The 26,536-nt window shown below is 35.6% G+C and overlaps 2 protein-coding genes across 8 annotated transcripts in view; both read left to right on the top strand.

The window, feature by feature from the left end:
- The window catches only part of LOC127944769 (calmodulin-binding transcription activator 1-like), a 355,510-nt gene that overhangs the window by 7,482 nt on the left and 321,492 nt on the right, over nt 1–26,536 (top strand). For all 7 annotated transcript variants that reach the window (XM_052541008.1, XM_052541007.1, XM_052541006.1 and 4 more), the window contains one exon: nt 23,759–23,862. In XM_052541008.1, coding sequence (XP_052396968.1) covers nt 23,759–23,862 — 104 coding nt within the window. The remainder of the gene's footprint in view (nt 1–23,758; nt 23,863–26,536) is intronic.
- LOC127944771 (uncharacterized) lies at nt 18,076–20,073 on the top strand. The gene is made up of 3 exons (XM_052541011.1): nt 18,076–18,801; nt 18,887–19,203; nt 19,591–20,073. Exons 1-3 carry the CDS (start codon nt 18,206–18,208, stop codon nt 19,947–19,949), a joined length of 1,272 nt encoding a protein of 423 aa, XP_052396971.1. The 5' UTR covers nt 18,076–18,205; the 3' UTR covers nt 19,950–20,073.

Raw genomic sequence — 26,536 nt, 5'->3', positions numbered from 1 at the left:
TTGCATACTTTTTCACTCCAAAAAAACCCACCATAAAATCACCATAAGAGCTAAACAAAACACAGCACGAGAGGTGCACATTAAACTCTCTCTCTCAGTTGCATTATCATCAACATACAGCGAATTACTTAAAACACTTATTACAACTAACAGTAAACAAATATATACAGATCTCATGCCTTTTTGTGGGGTGCTGACAAACTTTAAATCCGAAGAATTTAATTATTATTATTATTATTATTATTATTATTATTATTATATTGCTCCGTAGAATAAAAAAGCCTGTCAAAATAAGAGCCCCTCCTTAGTAAAGGAGATCTCATACATATTTAAACTTACAAAAATATTAAAATTTATAAAAAAACAAATTACAAGATAAATCATAATAAAGTCTATTACAGTAAATAAGGATATGTATTTAATTCATACAGTGAAGTGTTATTTTACATTCATTTACTTTATTTATGTACCTGAAAACTGTTAAGCCTACCTAAAAAGCACTGTTTATTAAATATGTATCTTTATTCTGTTGTATTTATGTAGGCCTGCTGAATGTTAAATATTTCCAATCCATGTTCATTAGAAATTATTTGATGATGCTGATGTTATCCGTCTCGGCCCCAAAAAATCCTATCGGTGCATCCCTAGTAAACATGCCACCTTGTGTATCTGTCTGCGCTTTAAATATTGCATCTCAAACTCACGTAATCTAGCATAATGTAACCACTGCATGTGCCTGTCTGTAGTGGCCCAGTTAATGTTCGGTGCCTAGAGGTTTTTGTATCACTAGGACAGGAAAATGCAACATAGCTTGGCAGAAACATGTAAACCACTCATGTGAGTAATTGTGGGAGTAGTTATGATAAGGATAAAGGGCTCTAGTGAGGATCTGGCAGCGTGTCCTTTACTGTTTGCCGTGTGCGAGTAAATGTGTGTGTGTGCTCGCAGGTCTTCACCTCCTCTCTCCCTGAGATGGGATTTTCATGGATGAGTGAGCTTGGCTGAGGCTGAAAATACATAAGAAGGCTCGTTTTTTCTCTTCACTTTGTTGCAGACACTTTGGTAGCTGAATTAAGTTGCAGTTTTTGGGCTTTGTGGATTCAGGCCAGCCTCCTACTGTATTTGAATGCCAACAACTTTTAGATGAGATGTTCGTAATGATTTAGCCAGCGTAGAACCAAACAGGCTGCACAGTCCAGATTTAATTTAGAAATAACTTTCACCATGAGAAAAAGAAATACAGTACAGGCAAACTTCAGCCAGAATTGTGATCGGTCTAGTGGATATGGCTGGTCACTAATGTCTGCTGAGATCAGATGTACCCAGGTCCCGGACATCACCCATTAAACTGCATCAGTGTTTTAACAAATTTGCCTGCTGGTGATTTGTCACAATGTCTATAGCCAGCCTGACAAACAACACTATGGGCAAACATAGCTGAACACTGCTGTGTAGTATGTTTAGTCTGAGAATTCAGGGAAAAATTGAAAAATAGAAAGTGTCTCAGTATTTCTTATGGCCATATACTAGCAGCATTCAAAGCCAGTGAAGGCAGACAGTTTGTCCATACCTATGGCTGGTTCACATTACTAATGTTTTCCTAATAACACATAATGCTCCTCATATGAGCTCACTTTGTTGCCTGCCCTTTTACAGACAATATTACTGCTTTGTAATACATCAAAAAATTGAACAAGAATATAATCAGGTGAAAGAGAGATGCTGATATGATGTTGTTTGTGCTCCTTAATTTAGACAACATAATGCTTTTGCTAGGCAAAGACCAGGTTTTTGCAATAAATCAAGCATTGATTTTTCAAAGAGCAATGCATGGAAAATAAGGTATGTAATGTAGATTTAAATAGAAGGTACTGATTAACTGTCCATTCACAACAACACAATAAAAGACCACAAAGCATTGTATGTAGCAAACTGTGGACAGGATTGTGGATTATTTCCTTTAAACCCAGATTTCTGGACAGAAAAATGGGTCTATCAAAAATGAATGCTTAATGGCCAAAGTTTGTAAAGCTATAGTTGAAATAGGACTTAAACATAAAAATCAGTTTAATCTTACAATAAATCTATTTGTTGAGAACTGTTGAGATGCCCGTTAATAGAAAACTGTTTTAAAGGTACATTACTTTTTCACTTTGGTTAAAGTTCCATTATGTCTGTCATCAATGTGCTTTATTTTTCTAAAATAAAAATATGAAGCCAAGGTCAATATTACTATTTGATTAGCTGTTAAACATACATCCTGTCATCCACAACATAAGTTGAGTCACAAGCACATTCATAGTAATGGATGCTAGGTCTAAAAGGTTTAAGATGTGGTTCTCTTTATTATGCCCCCAAGAGATGTTCAGTCACTCACAGTCAGTCGTGCCAAGAATCATTTTCTTACTTGTTCTCACAACTATTACACTTAAGTGTAATTGATTGCCACTGAATGGTAGCATGTGATTTAGTTAACATTATGCTGTTTCAGATGGTTTTGCTTATAATGCTTCAATCCATGCTTCTTTTATTTCTTTTTAAGATAATAGCAAGGTCTGTTTCTTACAATCTGGAAGTACTCTCTGTCAGGTGGAAACTGTGACTTAGAGTTGGGCCTTGTTCCAGGTAATCATTTGTTCCCTGTTTGACAGATGTTTAAGAAAATTAATGGTTTATTTCGAGTCATTAATGGTATTGATGTGGTGGTTTCAAAGATGTTTATGATATCATGTGGTGATTCTGAATCTTAGATGAGATAAAATGATTATTCTAAAAGTTAGTTAATGGAATATCAGTCATATGTAAATGGTGGAAATTAGAAGTCTGTGAAACTGTTTTTACCCACATTAATTCATTGTATGTCTATGGTGATTCAGCTTGAGTTTTCTAACAACTGTCTAGTATTTGCTTGTGGGCCTTGCGCATACATTTCTGTCATTTGTACTTTAGGTCTTGTATGCTTGTCTCTTCTTAATTCATAATGTTTTAGAAGCTACATTAAAAAAAAGTTGCCTAGCAGGGTTCTCAACATATGTTCGTATTGGCCATTACATTAGTTTAGAATATTCAATAATAAACATAGTATATGATTTTCCCAAACCCCACTTTTCTCTCAGAATTTAGCCACTTATTAGTCACTTAAAGGGTTAGTTCACTTTAAAATGAAAATTAGCCCATAAATTACTCACCTTCAAGGCATCCTATGTGTATAGGACTTTCTTCTTTCAGACTAATCCTGTCATAAATTGTATTTGATCTTTCAAGCTGTTTAATGGCAATCAGTGGGTGTTGCAGTGCATCAGTCCAAAAGAAATGAAATAAAAAGCGTCCAGCCATAATAAAAAGTGTCTCACACAGCTTCTGGGGGTGAACAAAGAATTTTTTTTCCATATTCAAAATGTAACATCTGCTACTAATCCTTCTACTAGCATTCAATTCAAACTAAACCCCCTTTAATTTGGATGAAAAAGCATTTTATTTTATTTTGTTTATTTTATTCATTTATTTATTTTTGAGTTGGTTTTGCTAGTCCTGTCATACTGGTGACTGCGCAGCTGGAATAGACACATTTTGTAGCATTAAGGTTAACAATTAATAGATTAATTGATCGTTAATTTAAATGACGATCAATCATGGAAATTATCATCATATTATCATATTGACATCCCTAGTGTGTGTGGAAGAAAGTCAATCAAACAGGTTTGGAACATTATTTTACATAGGGTGTAAAAATGATAATAGCATTTACATTTATTCGGTGAAATACTTTTGTAACAAAATCAAAAGAAAGCCCTTTTAAAGAAAAATAGAGATTAGACAGAGGTCTCTATTATTGAATAACAGAAGCTATTCTGTTTCTTCTGAAAGCAGCACTATTTTTTTTCTCAGGGAGTTAGATTTAGATGACGGCCCAATCTCTGGACAGCACAAGCTTGCCTGAGAAGTCTGTGGACTGTGGCCCCACCAGGCCTTAGTTTAAATTGAGTTCATCAGTTGAGCTGTGATAGCAGGATCAGAGGTTCTGTGCCATGGCAGACTTCTAACAAATAGCCCAGTGGCTATTGCTCTTCAATAACAGCAGCCAGAAATTCAACGATGGAGAAAATGTTTGGGTTTTACCAGATCATTCCCAGAAGCCTATTCTTCTCATCACATCTATGACTGTGCTGTTGCTGTATATTTTATGTTTACTATATGAAAGCTGTGGAATATTTAATCTTAATTGTTATCTGATTATTATTTCAAGTCAATTCTATCGCTTTTTGGTTACAAGAACCTTATTAGATGTCTACTGAATGGATCGATGCAGCAGTTGAGAGTAGCTTTGCAAATAGTGTCTGTTCTAATGTTTAGTGAGGTGGACTACAGGGGTAAATGCTGTACTCTCTTATGTTTTCATTACGTTCAGGGTGACACTGCCAATTGCCTTACAGCACGTTATGGGGGTATGCATATTGAGCAAATGTCAATAATGTATTTGTGAATTTTGACACAACTAGACCCGAGCTCTGAAAAAGGGACTGCATAATAGTAATTGCCTTTGAAAGAGCCTGAATTGATGTAATGTGCTATTGATATTTTAAAACGTTATTGATGAAAACTTTTAGATTGAAGGTTGAATAAACTGTCCACTGGATCTTGCCGAGGGAAGCAACAATTAAAAACAAGTGTCACTCAATGCAGAAGTACACAGACAGAGAGAGAGAGAGAGAGAGCGAGAGAGAGATAGAGTTTTGTGTTGTGGATGATATTGATTTTAGATTTGTTTTTTCAGACCTCTCAAGTTTCGTGAGCCACACTTGTCTCCAGGGTGAGACTAGCTCAAGCTGGCATGACTGATATTGTTAAAGCTCCAAAACCATCTCCTTCAGTAGTGGCATCACAGATAATCACAGGATCAGTCACCTTCTCCCCATAGAAATGTATGTCCACTTTTATATGACACACTTGCACTTCTATATGACACACAAGTACTCAAATACTTGAGTTATTGGACATAACAGCAATGGCTGAACATTTCACACCAACTGATATGCAGAAATGGACCTTGTTTGTATTTTTGTATTTGGTTATTTAAACAGCAGTTTGCATCATCACTGTTTACAGTGTTTTTCAGTTCATGACAGTAATATTTGGAAGGGTTTAGAGGGCGTTTCTCCTTTCCTAAATGCAGGGATCTTTTTGAAAAAAATTCAATATATATATTAGAGATGGGCAATATGACCAAAATCTTATATATTTAAACATAACTAATTTGTTTAGAGACAAACTATATACAGTATGTAATGTTGAATATTTTTTTTATTGAAACAAGGTTGTTACAATATAAAAAAAAACAAACAAAAAAAACACTATTAACCCTCTGGAGTCGATTATGCGTATACGTGTTATGAGGCATTTTCTCCTGATAACCCCGAAAATAACTTAAATTACATTTTCAGTTTTGATCATACAGATAAGAGCAATATATCTATCAAATCTGTAAAGGGTCTACTTTTTTTGTACACAGGCATAATAAAAACTAAACTTTGTGCATTTAAAAAATAAAGATAACAAACAAGGTGTGCTGTCTGCAACCATTGTCTGCACTGATCTTCATTTAAACATGCATCATTAAAATGAACTGTAACTCAGTGAATACTCAACGAAGAGACATGAGAGAGATATCTATAGAAAGCCTGACATGTCTACTTTTAAACTAAATAAGTGCTGCCGAAAACAAATGTTCTGTATTAAAGTAAACCATATGAAAACAACGCAATGTCCGTTTTTCATGTCTCCCTTCTTTTTCTTCAAATGTGACCCCCCCCCCGCGCTGAACTCCCTTAACTGGAGTAATGATGCAAAAAAATCAGTTTGAAAGTCAGCTTTGATTGTTCCTAATAAACTGTTTAACTGGACTCGCAAGTGGATATTAAATTATGTTGTGGGATAATTAAATGTATTCTAAATAAACTACAAACATAAAATTATATACATTTATCTTGTTCTCACATTCTTTCTTGTAACTCTTCCCCTCTCAGTCACACAGCTGACAGTAAGGCTCATTATGCAGCTCATTATGCAGGACTTCGTCTTCTCAGGTGTAAACCACAATGATATCCATGATAGTTGACGCCTACTCGCATATGACTTTTACCAACAAAAAGTGTCTTTTTTAATAAATATATAATTTAAATAAATATATTGTTTTCTGTAAGTGAGTAAACAAGATGATTTTCACATAATTTAGAAAGAAAAATTCTAGGCTACAAGCTCCAGTTCTCAAAAGTCAAATGTTCTTTATGTGTTTTATGGCCTTATTCCAGTGATTTAACATTTTTAGTTTTTCACTAACCACGCATGACATTTTTTTTCTCAAAAACATAATCATGTACATACATGCTGCATCACATATGCCCAGTTTGTGCTGATTACATTGAGATTAGACTTTTAGCCATTTAGATGTGTATAAGAAACTGAAAAAAGCACAAATGTCAGGGCATGACAAAACTTCTCCAGGCCCCAAAATTACCCTTAGACTTAAAAATTACCTTTTTATAATTATCAACACCAATGTTGATATTACAGCAAAAACTACTATTGGCCTAATCAAGTAAAAATGTCTCAAGCTTTCTTGGGAATAAGTAGTTAGTAATAAAATAAGAACAAATAATATTATTAGAAGCAATAGGAAAAATAAATACAACTGAACAAAAATACTTAAAGTTCTTAGTTTTGTCAGTCAGAAATATACTACAGAAATTGAATGACAAAATCAAATGGAAAAAACTATATTATATACATTGATTATCATTAAAGCTAACTTTTTGTTTGATTAACATTACAGCCTAGTTCATACTACATGATGTAAACGTCGGCAGATAGCTATGCTGTTCAGTCTTCATGACTTGCAGTCTGTCTTGAAGTCATTGTGGTGTTCACACTATGCGACAGTAGAGTGCGGAGAGCTGCTTCTGGGATTCTTCTGAAACGTGCCGCATTGTGGCTGGTGAAAACAAAAGCATTCACTAGAGTGGGCGCGATCAGCTCTGTTCAGTGTAATTAAGGGTTAAGTCCGTCTCACTGTATTTTAACATCAAACACAGATCGGTCTGCTTCAAGTTGAACACTCAGCTACTGCTGCCACCTTATGACAATAGATTTACACTTCGAATTAGGTAGTCTGTCATCGATGACAGTAGCTCACTGGAAATGGATGGAAAATATCCTTCGTTTTGTTTGCACTAATAAAGGCTGATGCCTGCCAGCTGCAATCACCGCTAAAATGTTTTTCCATATTTTTTTCTATATCGTCATAAATATTGTTATTGCAAATCTTCTTTAAATATTGTGATATACTTTGAGGCTATGTCGGCCACCCCTAACCGTGTTTACTAGGGATGTGTCTCCGATTGGTCTGTGAGAACTTGCCAAAATCCTCAGAAAATAATTTGCTGTTTACATTAGCGATCTTATTCCTGAATGACAACGATTCAGCTATGTCTATTATGACTGTTACACATTGCAAGTGTCAGTGGAGTGTGAGAAGAATGTTTTGTTGCTGCCCATGTTAATGAATAATTCATGCTGCTGCTGATCCAGAAAGAGCAACACAGACAATCTTATCAACCACACATCAGTATTTCTGTGTTACGACATTTAAATAACTTAATTACTGGCTTAAAAGTTTATAGTTGGAGTATAAAAACGTATTCTCTACTGTAGCTATCAAAATGAAAGTATCTTAACACTTGTATGTATTGTAACGCGTAAACTCTTCCTTCAAGAGGTGGCGACAACTGCCCGTTTAAAAAAGTATTTGTCATTGAATCATTCATTTGTAGATTCCAATTGTAAAACAGGTCTTTATAAAGTACTGCTGAGAACGTGCACAACAAGACATGCTCAGGAGAGTTCTAACAGTTCGGACATGGTGTGAATCAGAGGTAAAAAATGATATAAATACTGTTCAGCTTCTTGAACAGACCGATCATTTAGTGTCTTTACACATTAATGTATCATCACGAGCCGCAGGGTTTAATTTGTTTTTGTTTGTGTATGTTTTTTTGTTTTTGTTTTATTGTATGTTTTAGCTGTGATTACCATTTACTTACATTATAAGACTGATAGACTGTAATCGTTTGAGCTAAAAATCTCGGTTTGTGTTCTACTGAAGAAACAAAGTCAGCTACATCTTGAATGCCCTGGGGGTAAGATGGGTGAACTATCCCTTTAAGACATAACCAATTGTGTTTACTTTCCAAGATGGTAATTTTGTCACTTAATTTTAAACTCAATTTATTACTTGCATGTTAAAACGATAATGTTCATTTTGTGATGATGCTACACTGGCAACATCATGTGAGCATAATTGTGAGCATAATCCAAAATCTCAACTGATAACTTTCTGTCAGTTTACTGTATCGACCAGTATATTGCACAAACCTATTTCAGATAATTTATTTATTTATTTATTTTTTTACTTGGCTGTTGTTTTAACACTTAACATTTGTCTGATACAATTAAACAACTGAATGATAATACATATGGACTCCCAAAGAATTAAGTTGATTTATCAGTTGAGCACTTGAGTAGACAAAATTACTAACATAAAACATAAGATGTCAGTATTTTGCAGCTGACATGATGTGGACAGACTGGTGGAGAATGTAGTTGTCCTCCCTGAAATAAAAAAACAGCCCTGTTTGAAGAGATCACCACAGGCATCTATAAAAGCAAAAAGCAGCAACATGTCTTTTGGGAAATTCTTTTTGCAGTTAGTAAGTATTGGACTGGGGCCCATCCCACTTAAAACCCCCCAACTCCCACAATCCAACAGTTAGAAGTTGTGAGTTGGAAATGAGCCGTGTCTGTAGGCACAGCTGTGTCAAGACTTGCTGGTGTGATATTTTTTTTTTGTCCTACCTGCCCTTCTGATTAGAGAATTCCCTATCTGAATGGGTGGCTAGCAGAAGCAGAAAAATCTTTTGTCACTACTTCCTCATTTTTCTCTAACTCTCTCTGTTTGTGGGAACTCTTTCTATAGGCTGTCTGTTATACTCTCTTGGACCTCTTTCTATTCTGTACATTTTCTCCTCTTGCACCTGACTGGAGAGTTGTTTTCTCCTGATCAGGACTGCTGTAATAATAGGCTGTCCCCTCAGCTCGGCTCAGCACAGCGCACCTTCCAATATAACAGGCTACAGTTTCAGCCTGCCTTGCACTTTAGGATCTGACTAATAAATTGTTGTTCACAGGTAGGGAGACAGATATGTATGTGAATGTCCACATTGTCACTGCTGTTTTGGCAGGAAAATGAAGAAAAAAACATGGCATTAAAGTGCTGTTTACATCTATGTCTATGGGATCAAAGTGGGAAGGAGAGTGATTATGACTGAGGCACAGCAGACATAGTCGTGGCTTGAGCTGGGTTGTAAAATCTGTCCTCATCCTCCGATGCTGTCTTGTTGGTTTGCAAGACAGTCCATGCTTTGTTTGTTATGCTTAAATTGATATATTGCATAATAGATATTAGCAATATAAAGCTAACCAACTGTAATGGCAAAATCATATACTTGAATCCAGAGGTGGGTAGTAACGAGTTACATTTACTTCGTTACATTTACTTGAGTAATTTTTCGGGGTAACTAATACTTTTCGGAGTATATTTAAAAGTGGGTACTTTATACTCTTACTTGAGTAAATTTTTTGGGAAAAATCTGTACTTTTACTTCGTTACTGTGGCCGACGCCCCTCTCGTTACTTTATCTTAAAGCAATAAATGTTATAAATGCTTCAGTTGATTCCAAACACGCTGTCTACTTTTCTCTGGGCAATGAGCGATGCCCATTCGCGAATGATTCATTCTTTTGAGTCAATTCTGTACAAAGGCTTGATCAAACCAATTGGCAAACGAGTGAATTGGTTCATGAATCATTTTGAATGAGTCGTTCAGCTCCGTGCCTCACGAGCTGAGCGTCTGAAGCGGTTCACGCAGAGTTGTAATGTTTAAGAATATCAGCAGCGTTGAAAACTCTATGGAACTGCACTGAATTGAAAGCAAATCTACAAAAGCTATTATTTGCTTGCGATGGAGATCCTTATTAGATGAACACCACGTGTGCTGTCTACTGTTTAACAGGTAATAACTTGGGCTACATTCGATTACAGTACACGATACCACTGTGACATTAGTTTGTTGTACGTGTGTGGCTTATAACAGAGGGGAGTCAAGTTGAATGCAGCTTCCAAAAGACAAAAAAATAGCCGATTAAGATTTTGTTAATTTTAATACAATCACACCGGTGCGAGTACGTTCAACAAGTCATATCAGCTGCTAAATTCAGATCTGTGATCGCTTGCTGGCGCTGAGCCAGAGACAGACGCGTTTTTACAGCGCTGCGCATTAACCAATCACACAAGATTCTGTTGAGCTTTTGAATGCAATGGCCAATCAGAGGTGTTCAGATGAGTCATCGCTAAAATGCCGGCGCTTCTTTCACTCGCTCACTGAATGGAGACCTCTTTCTGGCGAATTCTCTCGTCAGAAACAACAAAGTGCAGATGTGTGTACGAATCTATAATTAAGATATTGATTTCACAGTGTTAACAGTTTCAGCGATTTTAATGGGAGTTTCTGAGAGTGACTGAACTCTAGACTGTCAGTGAAAATGATCTTTAATAATGTAAATGTTATTTGCTCTCTTTCTGAACAATGAAAGATTAGTAGCAATATTAATATCACATTAACTTTCAATGTTAAATTCACATTTAATATAAAGTCAGTCGTATTAAAAATATGTTATGGCATGACACCTATATTTGTTACTTAAGTAAACAGACAGGGTTTATAATAAATTACATACATTGGAGTAAAGGCTGATGAAATATATACATTTATACACACACACATACATTACATACATTTTATCTATTTATCTAAATAAAAATAGGCTCCGTATATATGACCCAAAGTAACTAGTAACTAACTACTTGAGTAGATTTTTTATCCGATACTCTTTTACTCTTACTCAAGTAACTATTCAAGACTAGCACTTTTACTTTTACTTGAGTAAATATTTCTAGAATTACTTTTACTTTTACTTGAGTAAAGTTTTTGGGTACTCTACCCACCTCTGCTTGAATCTGAGGTCACTCACAGCTTAATTAAATGCTGTAATATCCAACAGTTTCAGCTGTCATTTATAAACTTTTAGCAAGTCATGCTTAAATCCATTTGAGTTCAGACTTTACAAGTTCAAATGCTTTGTCTGGTGAATCTATATATACCAAAGTAGTTTCAACACACGTTTTTTTTTGTGGTATAAATGTGAATATGGTAGTTATTTAAAGGTGGTGTATGTAAGTTTTTGACTACTAAAGCATAAATACCATAAAATGTTTGCAGATATTTAAACAGGTCATATGATTCTTTTTAAAAAATCACTATTTTTTGTATTTGGTGTAACAGAATATGTTGACATGCTTCAATGTTTCAAATACTGTACATTATTGTATGATGACAGGCTACCTAATTTGAAGTGTAAAAATCAGGGGTGTTTGGTACCAGTTTTTTTGGAGTCGGCTCCAGCTCCCTACTCCCACCTCGAAACCATTAAGTTACTCTAATTTAGCGGTGACATTACCTTTAAATGAGCTATCAATTGTCACATTATAGTGGTCAGGGGATGGTGCTATTGTCTTAAACAGCATTGATATTAAAAATAAAGTACATAAAATACATTTACGTTGTCATTTAGCAGACACTTTTATCCAAAGTGACTTACAAATGAGGACAATGGTAGCAATCAAAATCAACAACAAGAAAATGCATGTGCTATGAAAAGTCTCAGTTAGCTTAATGCAGTACACATAGCAAGTTTTTTTTTAATTATATAATAAATAAAAAGAAAATGGATACAATAGAAAAAGAATATCACAAGTGTTAGAGGCTTTTGTTATAAAAAGAAAACAGATGGAATACAAAAGGATTAGAAAAACGAGTGTTTTTTAAATAAAGCAAACTGTTAGTAAATGCATACGATTGTTTGATTTGTTTATTCTTGTTTATTAGGTGAGATTTAATGATTTAAGATTAATGATTGAACACAAAAAGCCTAGGTTTACCATGGAAATCCAAACTGCATTGCATTAAACATAACATCGCACAACAAAGCATTAATTAAACTACAGAGCTGTCACAGAAGCATGCATTATTACAAACTAAATTTACTATGACTGTTATATATTTCACGTAGGATAAAAGTATTGGGAAAAGTTCTTTCTGCGACAACTGCAGTTATCGGACACACATGCATGACCTGTTTCAAACAGCTGCGAATCAAATGAAAAAAATCTCCAATATTTTGAATTTGGACTGCAATACCTAGTTAAACCACTTGGTGTCAATCCTACATACAGGACCATTAAAAATAAAGAATTTGTTTTATTTTATTGGAATGCTCCCATAATTTAAGATGTTTAGTATACTTCTAATCCATAAATTAAATAACTTTGTGTATGTTTATTTAAACATTTTTTTTTTCTGTGTTCTTAAAAGCAGAAAAATAATATGGATAAAGTTGTCTGGAGTCACTGATCTAGAGTCAGCTTATCAGATAACGTTTAGGATTTTATGATTGGGATACTGATGTTAAATTAGCAGTCCTAGATAATGTTATGTCTAAGTCGTCTTGAATTTAATGCCTTCTGCTTTGCCAGTGTGTATGCTCACAGTCATAAAAGCCCCTTTACTCTGCATGTTTTTTTGTCATTTGTTCTCTAGCGCTCTCTACAATTTTATTTTTATTTTTTATGATGCCGGAGCTCATTCCCGGTCCCCGAGCCACAGTAATGTCAGATAAGGGTGTGTGTTGACACTGATAGACTGCTCTTTATTAAAGCAGCCAGTGTTAGAACTTTCATGAATTAGCATTCTGCTCTGTTCTCTGTCTGCTTTTAACTGCGGAGCAATGAGCCTTCATTGCAATGCCATTCATTTTATTTGGTGAAAAATGAGCATAGGCCAAACATCTCAAGAGGTCTTTCAAGTTGGCTCTGGGAGGAGTTAGAAGGGATTTTATTAGTATGAGTGGTTTTTAATTAACAACCAGTCATCTAATCGGTGCAGTGAATGTTTTTCACTCTCCTGGATGTGTGCTTATATTCAGCACAAGTCAGTTTCATACCTGTCTTCAAGTCCCTAATAGCATTTTACACTGATAAACGTCTTCTTTTAAGTCACAGCAAAAACGGTGGATGACTTATTTCAGCTTTTTTACCAATAATCGCCCCTCACGCTGTTTTATAATCATAATGTTCCATTTCATTATGCTCAAAACAGATAGTAACTCACTGAACTAACTGTTCTATGTGGATACTTATATCAGTGTCCAATAATGTCTCTAGAACAGGGGCTCTGGGCTTGGCTAGTATGGACCATAGACTTAAGTAGTTGAGCAATCACCAATAAGATAAATAAGAAAGCTTACCTTTATTTAGGGTTTATAGACCTCTTTGCTCTGGAGTGAATTATGTCATCATTGTGTCAAAGGTAACATGTTTGTTGGCTCTGATGGGTGGAAGGCCTTGGGTATGTGCTGAATATATGTGTGGTCTGAAATGATTTCAAAAGGGCAGGTATTAGTGTCTTGGCCAGTCTGAAAGGGCCCTGCCCACACTAATCTGTATCTAAGGTTGTCTGGAAATGACCAAGGCCTGTCACCACCCTCTCATCTTTGTAATCTTTCATCAAAATGTAATAAGCATTCAGGTCTGGCTCTATTCTGCTTTGAAACTGCCACTTTTCACGTTGCAAGCTATTTCTGATGGATAAAATCAAATGTCACCACTCTCAGAAAAAAAAGTGCAAAAGCTATCATTGTGGTGGTAACTTTTAAAAGGTACTAATAGGCACCATTTATGTACACTGTAGGTACTAATATCCCTTTTTATGTTCTAATATACCTATTTAAAGGGTGCTGCACTAGTGAGAGTGTACTTTTTTGTATTCTGTTATGCTTAAAAATGTTACATTACAGACATAAAATGGTGAGTGAGTGTCATTTCTTGTTGACTTTAAAGGGTTAGTTCACCCAAATATTAAAATTATGTCATTAATAACTCACCCTCATGTCGTTCCAAACCCGTAAGACCTCTGATCATCTTCAGAACACAGTTTAAGATATTTTAGATTTAGTCAGAGAGCTTCCTGTCCCTCCATTGAAAGTGTATGCACGGTATACTGTCCATGTCCAGTAAAGTAATAACAACATCATCAAAGTAGTCCATGTGGCATCAGAGGGTCACTTAGAATTTTCTCTTCTGAAAATCTCTTCCAGGTCTGCTGTATAGTTTGTTAGGAAAGGGCTAGGGTTGTGCTGATAGACGACAGTATCGTGTAGCGAAGATAGTCTGAGATATCAAAGATAGCTGATGTCTCTGTCGATAGTCAAGACGATATTAGGCGCATTCTCCTATTAATTTATTAAATTATAATAATAATAACTATTATTATTTTTATTTTAGGTGTCCTATTATAATTTGGCTGTCAAACTGCTATTTCACTTCAGCACGGCGGTCCACACACAAACACACACGCTCAAAATAGGCAAAACAGACGTACATTGTATGCAGATATAAGGTATTTCATTACACTTTAACAAGTAATCTGAATGGCCTATATATATTCAATATTTTAAACGAGCCCTCACTAACTGAGTTTAATGCCACAGTAATGTTAGAATGCATCTAATTTTTGTTTCTGTGGTGGTGCGTCGGGCTCGTCATGGGGCGGACGGTCTGGAGCGCTGTATGACTAATGCCTCTGTTTATACTTTACGCGCCCACTAGTCCACTATGGACAGCTAGGTAGGCGTGACGTAAAAATCATCGGAGAGTGTGTGCAGAGGCTCTGAGCAGACAACCACTTGCCTCCCGTTTTATAAAAACACAACTGCACATGTGCAGGCAGTGTGAAGAAGCCCATTGCTATTCGAACCTGTGCAATCCATCAATAAAAGAATATAAAGACAGCCAGATGTGCAATAATTCTGGACAATTGTTTGTTCACATGTTTGTTGCAGAGCGGACCATCAGCGTGCACTTTCTGAAGTATAAATGGAACAAGTCCATGTCCGTGCTGTCCGTGTGCGCATCCGGATCGCTCATGCGGAAAATATAACACAGGCTTAATGCATCAGTTCAACTGAACTTTACTCCAAATATATGAACTTACCTGTTTTGAATACTTTATATTTAATGTGTTTGTTATTGTCCAATATTAGTGTTAAACTGTTGGACTTTAAATTAAATCTACTATTGATTTTCACCGTTGACATTTAGACTGATAACTTCCGTGTGCAGATGTGGCAAATTTGTCACAGGACTTACGATATGACAGTTGTGTCCGACTATATATGAACTAGCTGTTTTAAATACAGTATTTTTATATTTAACGTTAGTTTATCAGTATGTCTGAAAGTATATTTTTCCGATTATTGGCACATGCGTGGTTTAAAACACCAAATAGTTAGGCTATGACAAGAACAAAGAAGTCTCTCTCTTGCTCAGAGGTGTAAAGTACTTGAGTAATTTTACTTGATTACTGTACTTAAGTATTATTTTTGGGGATTTTTACTTTACTTGAGTACAATTAAAAATCAATACTTTTACTTTTACTTAATTACATTTTTTTAGAAAAAAAGTACTTTTTACTCCTTACAATTTTATTTACAGTCAAAAAGTACTTATTTTTTGGAGATCACTTCATTCTATTTTCCCTTGCTATTACCAAACCAATTGAATTGCGCTGATGCCCAGTTTAATTTAAATGTTATTTATTCTGCCTATGAAAATCGTTTTCACATTATATGAAATTGGTCAGACATGTTCATTGGTCCTTTGGAAGTGACGTCATGTCACATCTATTACCACAATGCACAGCACCTTGACCTGGAAATTAGAGAAATTATAACAGTCAATCAGTGGAAGAAAATGGAGGAAGTATGTGATTCATCAGCAGCTGCGAGCAGCACAGTCCAAAATCAGCCACAGGATCAAGAGCACCCGTGGCCGTATCTTCGCGAATTCTTTTCTTTTAGTGGTGTAAATAAAGATTCATTCAAGATGAAATGTGTCCTCTGTCTCCCGCTTAATAAAGAAATATCGGCCTTCAAAAGTTCGCCATCAAACCTAAGGAAGCATATTGAGGTAAGTCCATTAAGTATTTTGTTTTACTGATAGTTTTTTTTTTTTTTTTTTTGGGTGTGCATGTTTTGACGTTGATGGCGCGCCTTTTATATGTGTAGTAGGCCTATTTTCACTAATGCATGCGATTGACAATATAAGGCTCACGTAATAAAATGCTAAAATGCATTTGTAATTGTCTGTAAATTATTTGCTATGGTAACGTTAGGTCCACGGGAAATTTGGCGCCTATTGTAGCTTTGAATAATCATTATCATTCTGTGCTCTCATTGTGTTTGAATTCATGCAAAACACAAGAAAACCAAGCGAGAAATTTTTATTTTTAATAATTACCAAACATGTTGTATTGTCAAAAAGGTAACACTTTACAATGAGGTTGATTAGTTCATGTATTAACTAACATTAAATAACCATGAGCAATACATTTGTTACTGTATCTGTTAATCTTTGTTAACGTTAGTTAATAGAAATACAGATGTTCATTGTTTGTTCATGTTAGTTCACAGTGCATTAACTAATGTTAACAAGATATAAAGTATTAGTAAATGTTGAAATTAACATGTATACGTGCAGTTCATTATTAGTTCATGTTAACTAATGTAGTTAACTAACGAACCTTATTGTAAAAGTGTTACCATCAAAACTAATGTAATGAAATCAATTCACCCTGTCATGTCAGCCTTACAGTCCTGTGTTTTTGTCAATATAATCAGAAATAAAATTAATGTTTGATTGTCACTAAATGCTACTGTATTTCTAAAATCAACAAGTATTTAACATTATAAAGTGTGCAATTGGCTGCAAATGTCAGTTTTATTAAAGGGTTAGTTCACCCAAAAATGAAAATAATGTCATTAATGACTCGCCCTCATGTCGTTCCAAGCCCGTAAGACCTCCGTTCATCTTCAGAACACAGTTTAAGATATTTTAGATTTAGTCCGAGAGCTTTCTGTGCCTCCATTGAGAATGTATGTACGGTATACTGTCCATGTCCAGAAAGGTAATAAAAACATCATCAAAGTAGTCCATGTGACATCAGTGGGTTAGTTAGAATTTTTTGAAGCATCGAATACATTTTGGTCCAAAAATAACAAAACCTACGACTTTATTCGGCATTGTATTCTCTTCCGGGTCTGTTGTCAATCCGCGTTCACGACTTCGCAGTGACGCTACAATGCTGAATAAAGTCGTAGGTTTTGTTATTTTTGGACCAAAATGTATTTTCGATGCTTCAAATAATTCTACCTAACCCACTGATGTTACATGGACTACTTTGATGATGTTTTTATTACCTTTCTGGACATGGACAGTATACCGTACATACATTTTCAGTGGAGGGACAGAAAGCTCTCGGACTAAATCTAAAATATCTTAAACTGTGTTCCGAAGATGAACGGAGGTGTTACGGGCTTGGAACGACATGAGGGTGAGTCATTAATGACATCTTTTCATTTTTGGGTGAACTAACCCTTTAATGCTGTAATCAGAGAGTGTATGTGTAATTGTTACATTTATTGCATACAATATAAATATTTATTTGTTGTTTTTACAGAGAATGCACCCAAATTACCTCAAAAACTACTCTAAATTGACAGCACAGAAGAGAAAGAACAGGACCTCCACCCATGCTTCCAGCAGTAAGCAACTGAAAGTTGACTCAGTTTTCGCAGTCAAACATGTGTCTCCAGTCACTGTGAACAAAGCTATATTAAGGTACATCATTCAAGGACTTCATCCTTTCAGCACTGTTGATCTGCCATCATTTAAAGAGCTGATTAGTACACTGCAGCCTGGCATTTCTGTCATTACAAGGCCTACTTTACGCTCCAAGATAGCTGAAGCTGCTCTGATCATGAAACAGAAAGTGACTGCTGCCATGAATGAAGTTGAATGGATTGCAACCACAACGGATTGTTGGACTGCACGTAGAAAGTCATTCATTGGTGTAACTGCTCACTGGATCAACCCTGGAAGTCTTGAAAGACATTCCGCCTTTGCACTTGCCTGCAAAAGATTAATGGGCTCTCATACTTTTGAGGTACTGGCCAGTGCCATGAATGATATCCACTCAGAGTATGAAATACGTGACAAGGTTGTTTGCACAACCACAGACAGTGGTTCCAACTTTCTGAAGGCTTTCAGAGTTTTTGGTGTGGAAAACAATGATATCGAGACTGAGGCAAGAAGGTGTGAAAGTGATGACACTGATTCTGAAGGCTGTGGTGAGGGAAGTGATGGTGTGGAATTCCAAGATGCCTCACGAGTCCTGGACCAAGACGATGGCTTCGAATTCCAGCTACCAAAACATCAAAAGTGTGCCTGTCACTTACTTAACCTAGTCTCAAGCGTTGATGCCCAAAAAGCTCTCTCAAATGAACACTACAAGAAACTCTACAGATCTGTCTTTGGCAAATGCCAAGCTTTATGGAATAAAAGCAGCCGATCGGCTCTAGCAGCTGAAGCTGTTGAATCAGAAAGCCGGCTTCAGCTTTTAAGGCCAAACCAAACGCGGTGGAATTCAACTTTTATGGCTGTTGACAGAATTCTTCAAATTTGCAAAGAAGCAGGAGAAGGCGCACTTCGGAATATATGCACCTCTCTTGAGGTTCCAATGTAAGTGTTTTTCCCCTCTATCGATGTAAACAAATGTGGGTTGTTGTTGTTTAATACTCTTTGATTATGCTGATTTCTCCTGTAGGTTTAATCCAGCAGAAATGCTGTTCTTGACAGAGTGGGCCAACACAATGCGTCCAGTTGCAAAAGTACTCGACATCTTGCAAGCGGAAACGAATACACAGCTGGGGTGGCTGCTGCCTAGTGTCCATCAGTTAAGCTTGAAACTTCAGCGACTCCACCATTCTCTCAGGTACTGTGACCCACTTGTGGATGCCCTACAACAAGGAATCCAAACACGATTCAAGCATATGTTTGAAGATCCTGAGATCATAGCAGCTGCCATCCTTCTCCCTAAATTTCGGACCTCTTGGACAAATGATGAAACCATCATAAAACGAGGTAAATGAATGCAAGCAACATACACTTGACGAATTCTAATCTGGGCAACCTTTGAGCCATACCAAAATTATTCTTTTATTTATTTATTTTTGCACTTTTTAGGAATGTTATATCCCATCTTTGGCTGTGATCTCAATATGAATATTGATGTAAAGTATTCTTGCAGCAGGTTGTAGTTATCCCTCAGTGTTTCTTGAAACAAAACTCATATGTATCATATGTGGTTTGGAAATGCAGTTAGATTTTATGCTAAAATAAGGGATTTGCATGATTTTAGATGTAGATGACTGCACGTAAATGTAGTTAATGACAAAATCCATAAAATTTGTTCCCAGTCAGAAGCCCCTCAACCAAACTTTTCTTTGTGTCTGCTCACTGTGCTTGTAGGCATGGACTACATCAGAGTGCATCTGGAGCCTTTGGACCACAAGAAGGAATTGGCCAACAGTTCATCTGATGATGAAGATTTTTTTGCTTCTTTGAAACCGACAACACATGAAGCCAGCAAAGAGTTGGATGGATATCTGGCCTGTGTTTCAGACACCAGGGAGTCTCTGCTCACGTTTCCTGCTATTTGCAGCCTCTCTATCAAGACTAATACACCTCTTCCCGCATCGGCTGCCTGTGAGAGGCTTTTCAGCACTGCAGGATTGCTTTTCAGCCCCAAAAGAGCTAGGCTTGACACTAACAATTTTGAGAATCAGCTTCTACTGAAGTTAAATCTGAGGTTTTACAACTTTGAGTAGCGTGTACTGGCATTAGATTGTCTGTCTTATAGTTTGATAATTAAATACAAACAGTTCTAAAGCAGGATAAAACCTTGTATGCATTTCATTTAATGTTTTTTGAGATTAAAAGCTTAAACAAGAATCTTTAGTTTTCTTTCTTGCTTTTACTTTTACTTCTTTAATACTCAAGTACAATTTTAATGGAGTACTTTTTTACTTTTACTCAAGTAAGATTCTAGCCAGATACTTTTACTTTTAATTGAGTAAAATTTTTCCTAAGTACTTGTACTTTCACTTGAGTAAAATTTTTGAGTACTTTTTACACCTCTGCTCTTGCTCCACCCATGCACGATAATATAGTGTATCGTCGATCTCACAGGCTGATGATATGACGATTTGAAAATGACCATATCACCCAACACTAAATAGGACAATATTTGGCTGAGATACAACTATTTGAATATCTGGAATCTGAGGGTGCAAAAAAATATTAAGAAAATCTTCTTAAAAGTTGTCCAAATGAAGTGCTTAGCAATGCATATTACTAATCAAAAATTAAGTTTTTATATATTTACAGTGGGAAATTTACAAAGTATCAATAATCTTGATCCATACAATGTATTTTTGGCTATTGCTTCAAATATACCCCAGCGAATTGACACCAGTGTCCCATATTTGTATTTTACAGAATAGCCATTTGCCAGTTAAAAAGCCTACGGCTTTATTTTAAAATTATTGGGCCATTATGTTTTTGATTTTACTTTTGACACTGGTTGAAACACAGATAAATAATTTTTGTCTGTATGTGGGAAGGCGGCTCGTCATTCATTGCCCTATGCTGTTGTTAATTGAGTGAGTAAAAGATTCCAGATACCAGTTTCAGCTCTCTACTGTAAAATTTATTTACTCTTGTATAATCCCTCCAATCAGTGTATGCCACATTCAGCACATACTCCAATATCCAGAATTATCTCCATGCCCCAAACAAAAGAGCACAGACAGTCATTTCTTATCAGGTAGCAATAAACTCTTTGTTAGGACCTTGCTCAAGGCTGGGGTTACTTCTCAATGAGCTGTTTTTTCCTGCTCCACATTTTCTCATTCTCATTCTTCACAATCATCCTTTAAGTCCATATTCTCCAATATTGTCTTTTAAAGCTTTAGACATCCAAACATCTGAGCAAATTAAAAATAGAGGTGTAATAGAAGAATGCACTGGCAGGGTCACTTTGCCTTTAAGAAGCACTGGGGATGTGGGGGTTTGCCATTTGAAGTGTACATCTTTGATTTCTGGTCAGCTTGTGCTTGAGACACAGGTCTTTGGTTTATATTCACAAACAGAAGTCTGAGCTTTCATGGGGTTCTCAGACAAATTGAAAAGGATTCAGAAACAAGAAGCGCACACTTGAGAATCACATTCCTTGAATAAAGTATAAGACTTTGTTGAGCACAGTCTCTATAAGACATTTTCAAAGGTGGCATAGCTATACAAGAAGGACAACTAAAAGTCAGTCCCTCTAAATTGGAACAAACTATTCTGTGAAATTGATGATGAAAAAATAAAATATATAAAAATTGAAATTAAGCTATCAGATTGTCATATAATAATGGATAAACTATTACATACAATATTCACAATAACCAATTTATAAAATAATTTTTCAAATCATTATTTTATGTCTCTGTATTTATTTAATTGGTTAGTAGCTGTGTAATGAGTGGGAAAATATACAGTCAGTCGGTCATTATCCATTCAGGGTGATACAAGAGACCTCCACTTTGTGTCAGGGGCTTGATTACCCTGTCAGAGTTAGTTTTGAGGTAATGACTGGCTGAATGTGTTATCCCTCATTCAGCTAAGGTATGACTCTCATATTAAACCTCTTCTCATCACACTACCCTACGATTGTAATGTGAATTATGGCATGTAAAGCAAAAATCTGTTCTGCCTTTGCAGAAGTACGGAGCCCCACACATGACATGCAGTCATGATTTAGTACATTGAGGGAACAAATTACTAAATCGTGTGCACAATTTATTTATTTTTTATTGCTTGTCATGTGTGGGGCTCCGTACAGAAGTGATGTTTTTTTAACAGTTTTGCTTGAATGAAAATATTATTTTGGGTGTAGAAGACAAAAAGAAAGAAAACTAGAAATCTGTAAAGTGATAATGTCGTTTAAGGCCATATTTTTCATTACAATCAGATGAAAAAATCCTATTCTTTGAAATAAATGGATGTCTGCAATATCAGTTGATTGTATGACAATGAAGAATTCACAAATGGACCAGTTTAGCTGATGCCACTTTTATTTGAGAGAAGCAAATATCTTTCTCGCTGATGTGGAGAAATAAGTTCTTATATGAGGGTTATTAAAATTTTTCATAATTGTCCTACAGTATATCACAAACCACCAGACCTTGAGATGGACAACTGGCTGTAGCATATGTCTTGATTTTTCATCAGTGACCCGAGTGGCAGCAGAAAACATGGTGACATATAAGCGCATTAGCTTAGAGACAGAGAAAATCAAATGGATTTGCAAGCATGGTCATAAACACATTTACAGGATTTGGTATAGCATCTCAATCGCAAATGATAGATGATTGTTTGTCACAATTACAGCCTTAGGGAAATAGTGGGGGCGTTTTTGACAGTGACTCAGGCATATTATGTCACATTTTTGACTCCCTGTCAAGATGGTTGTTATGGATTAGACATCCGTCATTGTGCTGGTGTTGAAATGTAGGTTGAGCTCATAAATGACTTTTTTAAATAATCATGACATTAATATAAATATCTCAGAAAATTAAAAATAGATGTCTTATGCACATTTGTTTGCTTCACAGTAGACATTTATTTGAAATTTATTTTAATGATTGTATATGTATAACACAAACACACCACATTTTGTAAGATTATTTTACCCCCCAAAAAGTCTTGCAGATCGCATATATTCTCTTAATTCAAGAAAATTCATTCTGGTCAAAGCTTTTTTCCCACCCATTCATGCATTCATCCTTACTCCTGCAGGGGTTTTACTGGAATGGAATGTGAATGTCATGTTGGTGTAGGTGACAGTGAATGTATAATCAGCAGTTGGTTGTAACAAGGTGATTATAATTGGAGTCAATTTACAGTTGTAGACAATTTCATTGTAATTTAGAAATTCTTCACTGAAAATGAACTTTCATTTAACAATGAAAGTTAAATAGCAGTGATTTGACTGGCCTGCCAAGCTCCTAGGAATGAACGAGAGACAGGGTAAGAATGAAAGAAAGCTTGATATACATCCTTGCCTTAATTGCCCCTGAACAAATTGTATTCCATTTTTCTTTTATCTTTAGCCAGCATTTGTGCTTTTTACTGTTCTTTCAAGCAGTCAGGATCAGGGTGGCTGTGTACTTTATTGGGTAGTTAAAATCTTAATAAAGCTTAGCATCAGTTCCCCTTAAGCCCATGGGAGTGAGTGTCCATTACTGAAACACCTGAATTCTGATGATTCTCATCACAATTTCTCACTATTTCTTTTACCATTTGTCTCTCATAGCGCTCATTAATTCACATTTTTTACCTTCATTCTGCAAGTTGCTCATTAGTCTCTCTTTGCAGTCAGAATAATTGGTGGCCATTAATTAATGATCCTTGTTATGTGCTGTGCATGAAGAATGTAGAAGATCTGCAAAGGATAATCTAAAATTAAATCATATACTGGTTATGTATTCATACACTGATCCCTATATATTAGCATGCTTACATCAATCCATCATGGGTAGTGATTAATGACACAAACATCTTATTGCCTCTTACTTTTTTTTTTCCGCAGATGAACATGGACATTTGAAAATATACCTGCCCAAAAAGCTGCTTGAATGTCTACCAAAATGCTCTACATTGCCAAAAGAGAGACACAGGTGGAACACCAATGAGGTAAGATGACCTCTCTCCACCATCTGCTGCTGTCTTTTTTTAACTCCTGCTGACTTTATAGAGATAAAACCTTGTTTATTTTAAGCTGTGAAATGGACACAATGTGTTAATAGAAACCTCTCTAGGGATTCTGCAGTCAGGAAACAGCAACTGTGTGATTGGCTTATTTTTGTGGCAGGAGGAACTTGCCTATTTTCCGTGCTGTGCTTGCAGAGGATTTTCACTCACTGGACATAGATTGAGAGTTTTAGGAAACAACAGGTTCATATAGCTTTCTGTATATACAAAGCTCTCATTTTTATGTTTATGCAGATAATACATTTGCAATAGTTTATGATCTACTCAAAAACATTTATGTTCTGTTATTCAATATTTTAGCTCATATTCTGTTGCATTTTTTGGTGGTGAATTGCACAGCAGTTTGTAAGTTAAGACTCCAATGTATTTAAGTTTTGGCCATCTGTTCCAGCATCACTTTTATTCACAGATGTTTAAAGACAGGATGTGATTATTTATGTATTTATTGATTTATTTATTTTGAACTTGGGTGATGAAACTAATCCTGCCCATTAGTGCTGGGTATCGATTCAGATGTGGTGATATGATTCAATTTCGATTCGCAAGCTCTCGATCTATTCTCGATTCTCTATTCTCTATTATTATTATTTTTTATTACATTCAGTGAATATAGTTTTAATACAAATGTTATTGATATTTAAAAAAAATAACAGTACACATCAGTTTACAAATGGTGAATTGATTTAAAGAAATTAAGAACCACAGGCCTGTATTTTAAACCTATTCTTTTTTCGTATAGGTTCCTTCTTTAAACAATAATTGGGCCATATAAAATGTTCTTCATATTTTTTCTGGTAATCAGATATAAGGGTATAAAAACATTAATTTATCCTAATCAAATGAAAATTAAACCCTTTTGTTTTTTGTCAAACAAAGTGCTGCACAAAATAGGTTTACTGTAAAAAAAAAAAAAGTGATTATTCCATTAGAAATATAGATTTATTAATATGTATTAGCAGTAGTAGCATTTGAGTATTAAGGCTGCTAAATAGTAATATATTCTGACGTTTCTTAACATTAACTAAACTTATTTTGACGGTTGCCATGAGGAACTTGCAGCTGCTGTGTATGTTATATAACGGTAGTTTCTCAAATGAAATGGTAAAATGCTAATGAAGTGAATCTCAGAGCATCTGGAGATGATATTCGTGTATTCATATCATCATAGTTAGATGGCAGAAGCTTAAAACACCACAAGCGTCATCCTCGCATTTGTGTGTGTACATTTGTACATTCATTTATTGATTGAGGAAATCATGGCGCCTTATGCGTGATATCAATTGCTTCTGCAGATGTATAGTATTCCTATTGCATTTCACCTAAACATTGCTAAACACGCATATGCCTTTGTTTTTGGATCTCAGCAACAGTATTTCCACCATGATAAACAGCACTGAATGAATGACAGGCTTTCTGTTGGAACATTGTGCAAAGTAAATAAGGGTGACATCTATTGGAGAAGAGTAATGATAAGATTCTCGTTAATCAGATCTTGTTTTAAATGTGTGCTAAAATAAATACAGGAAAAGATCGATTCGAGGCCTTTGAGAATCGATATTGAATCGACGTCATTTAAAAAAATGATTGAATCCAAAAATCTATTTTTTTTCTATCTATAATATAAATGCTCTGTTTTCTTTGAACGTCTCTTCATCTCAGTCTTCCTTTATTTCCTCTGAGCTCAGCTCAGTATGTCTGTAGTATAGCTTATTGGCGACAAATCGAACATTTTCAGGACTCCTTGAAAGTTTTTCCTGGGGTCAGAAGAACACTGTGTGATTTTATATTCACAATTCAAGGAAACAAAAATATTTGAGGCTTAGAATCATGCAAGTTGTTTCGCTCGGCTCCGTTGTTTATTGACTTTCAGTAGACTCTGACATGAAATTTCAGTCCCCTCTGTGCCACTGCATAGCAGCCTTGCTATCTAACATAGCCATATACCTAATAATCTACATATGAAAATGTGTTTTAAGTATGTTTATCACAGCCTGGAGGCTTTTCAGGCAAAATGTATCAAACAAATAAGAAAAGATAACAAGCCTCTTAGATTTTGGTATTGAAAATGAAAATGTAAAATGTTTTTATTTGTATGACTGTGGGAAGAAAAATCAAAGACTGTTTGCTCCAGCTGTCCTTGACCCATAGGCCAGCCGTTTTAAATTAGTTCATTTCTTTTCAGTGCAGCTACTTTATCATTTAATGGAAATGAGACGGTGTCTTGCTTGATTTTCACATTTTATTTGTTGTTTGTGTTCAGTCTGTCATGTGGCGCTGCTCCCTCCATGCGGAGGCTGCGGGGAGATTGAAACTAAACATTGTTTCACTGCCGTAAGCTAGAGGGATTTTAAATGACTGAGTTTCTCTAAGGAGATTCATAAACTCATAGCTCTGTGAAGGCGATGCAGTTTTATTACAATTGATCCCATTGAAGCACGCATGGCTGTCACACATATATTATGTGACAGGTGTCATCAGAGAACAGGAGACAGTATAACCTTGTGTGTGCATGTCAAGCTTTTTGGGGATTTTTCTTTTTTTTGTTATCTCTCCCCTCAAATGAATGACATCTTCTTGTGCAGGCTGGTAAAGAGAG

This window comes from Carassius gibelio, chromosome A23, assembly GCF_023724105.1.
Source record: "Carassius gibelio isolate Cgi1373 ecotype wild population from Czech Republic chromosome A23, carGib1.2-hapl.c, whole genome shotgun sequence".
In the NCBI taxonomy this organism is placed as follows: domain Eukaryota; kingdom Metazoa; phylum Chordata; class Actinopteri; order Cypriniformes; family Cyprinidae; genus Carassius; species Carassius gibelio.
The sequence above is the reverse complement of the archived record's forward strand: the minus strand, read 5'-3'. Positions and strand labels throughout refer to the sequence as shown.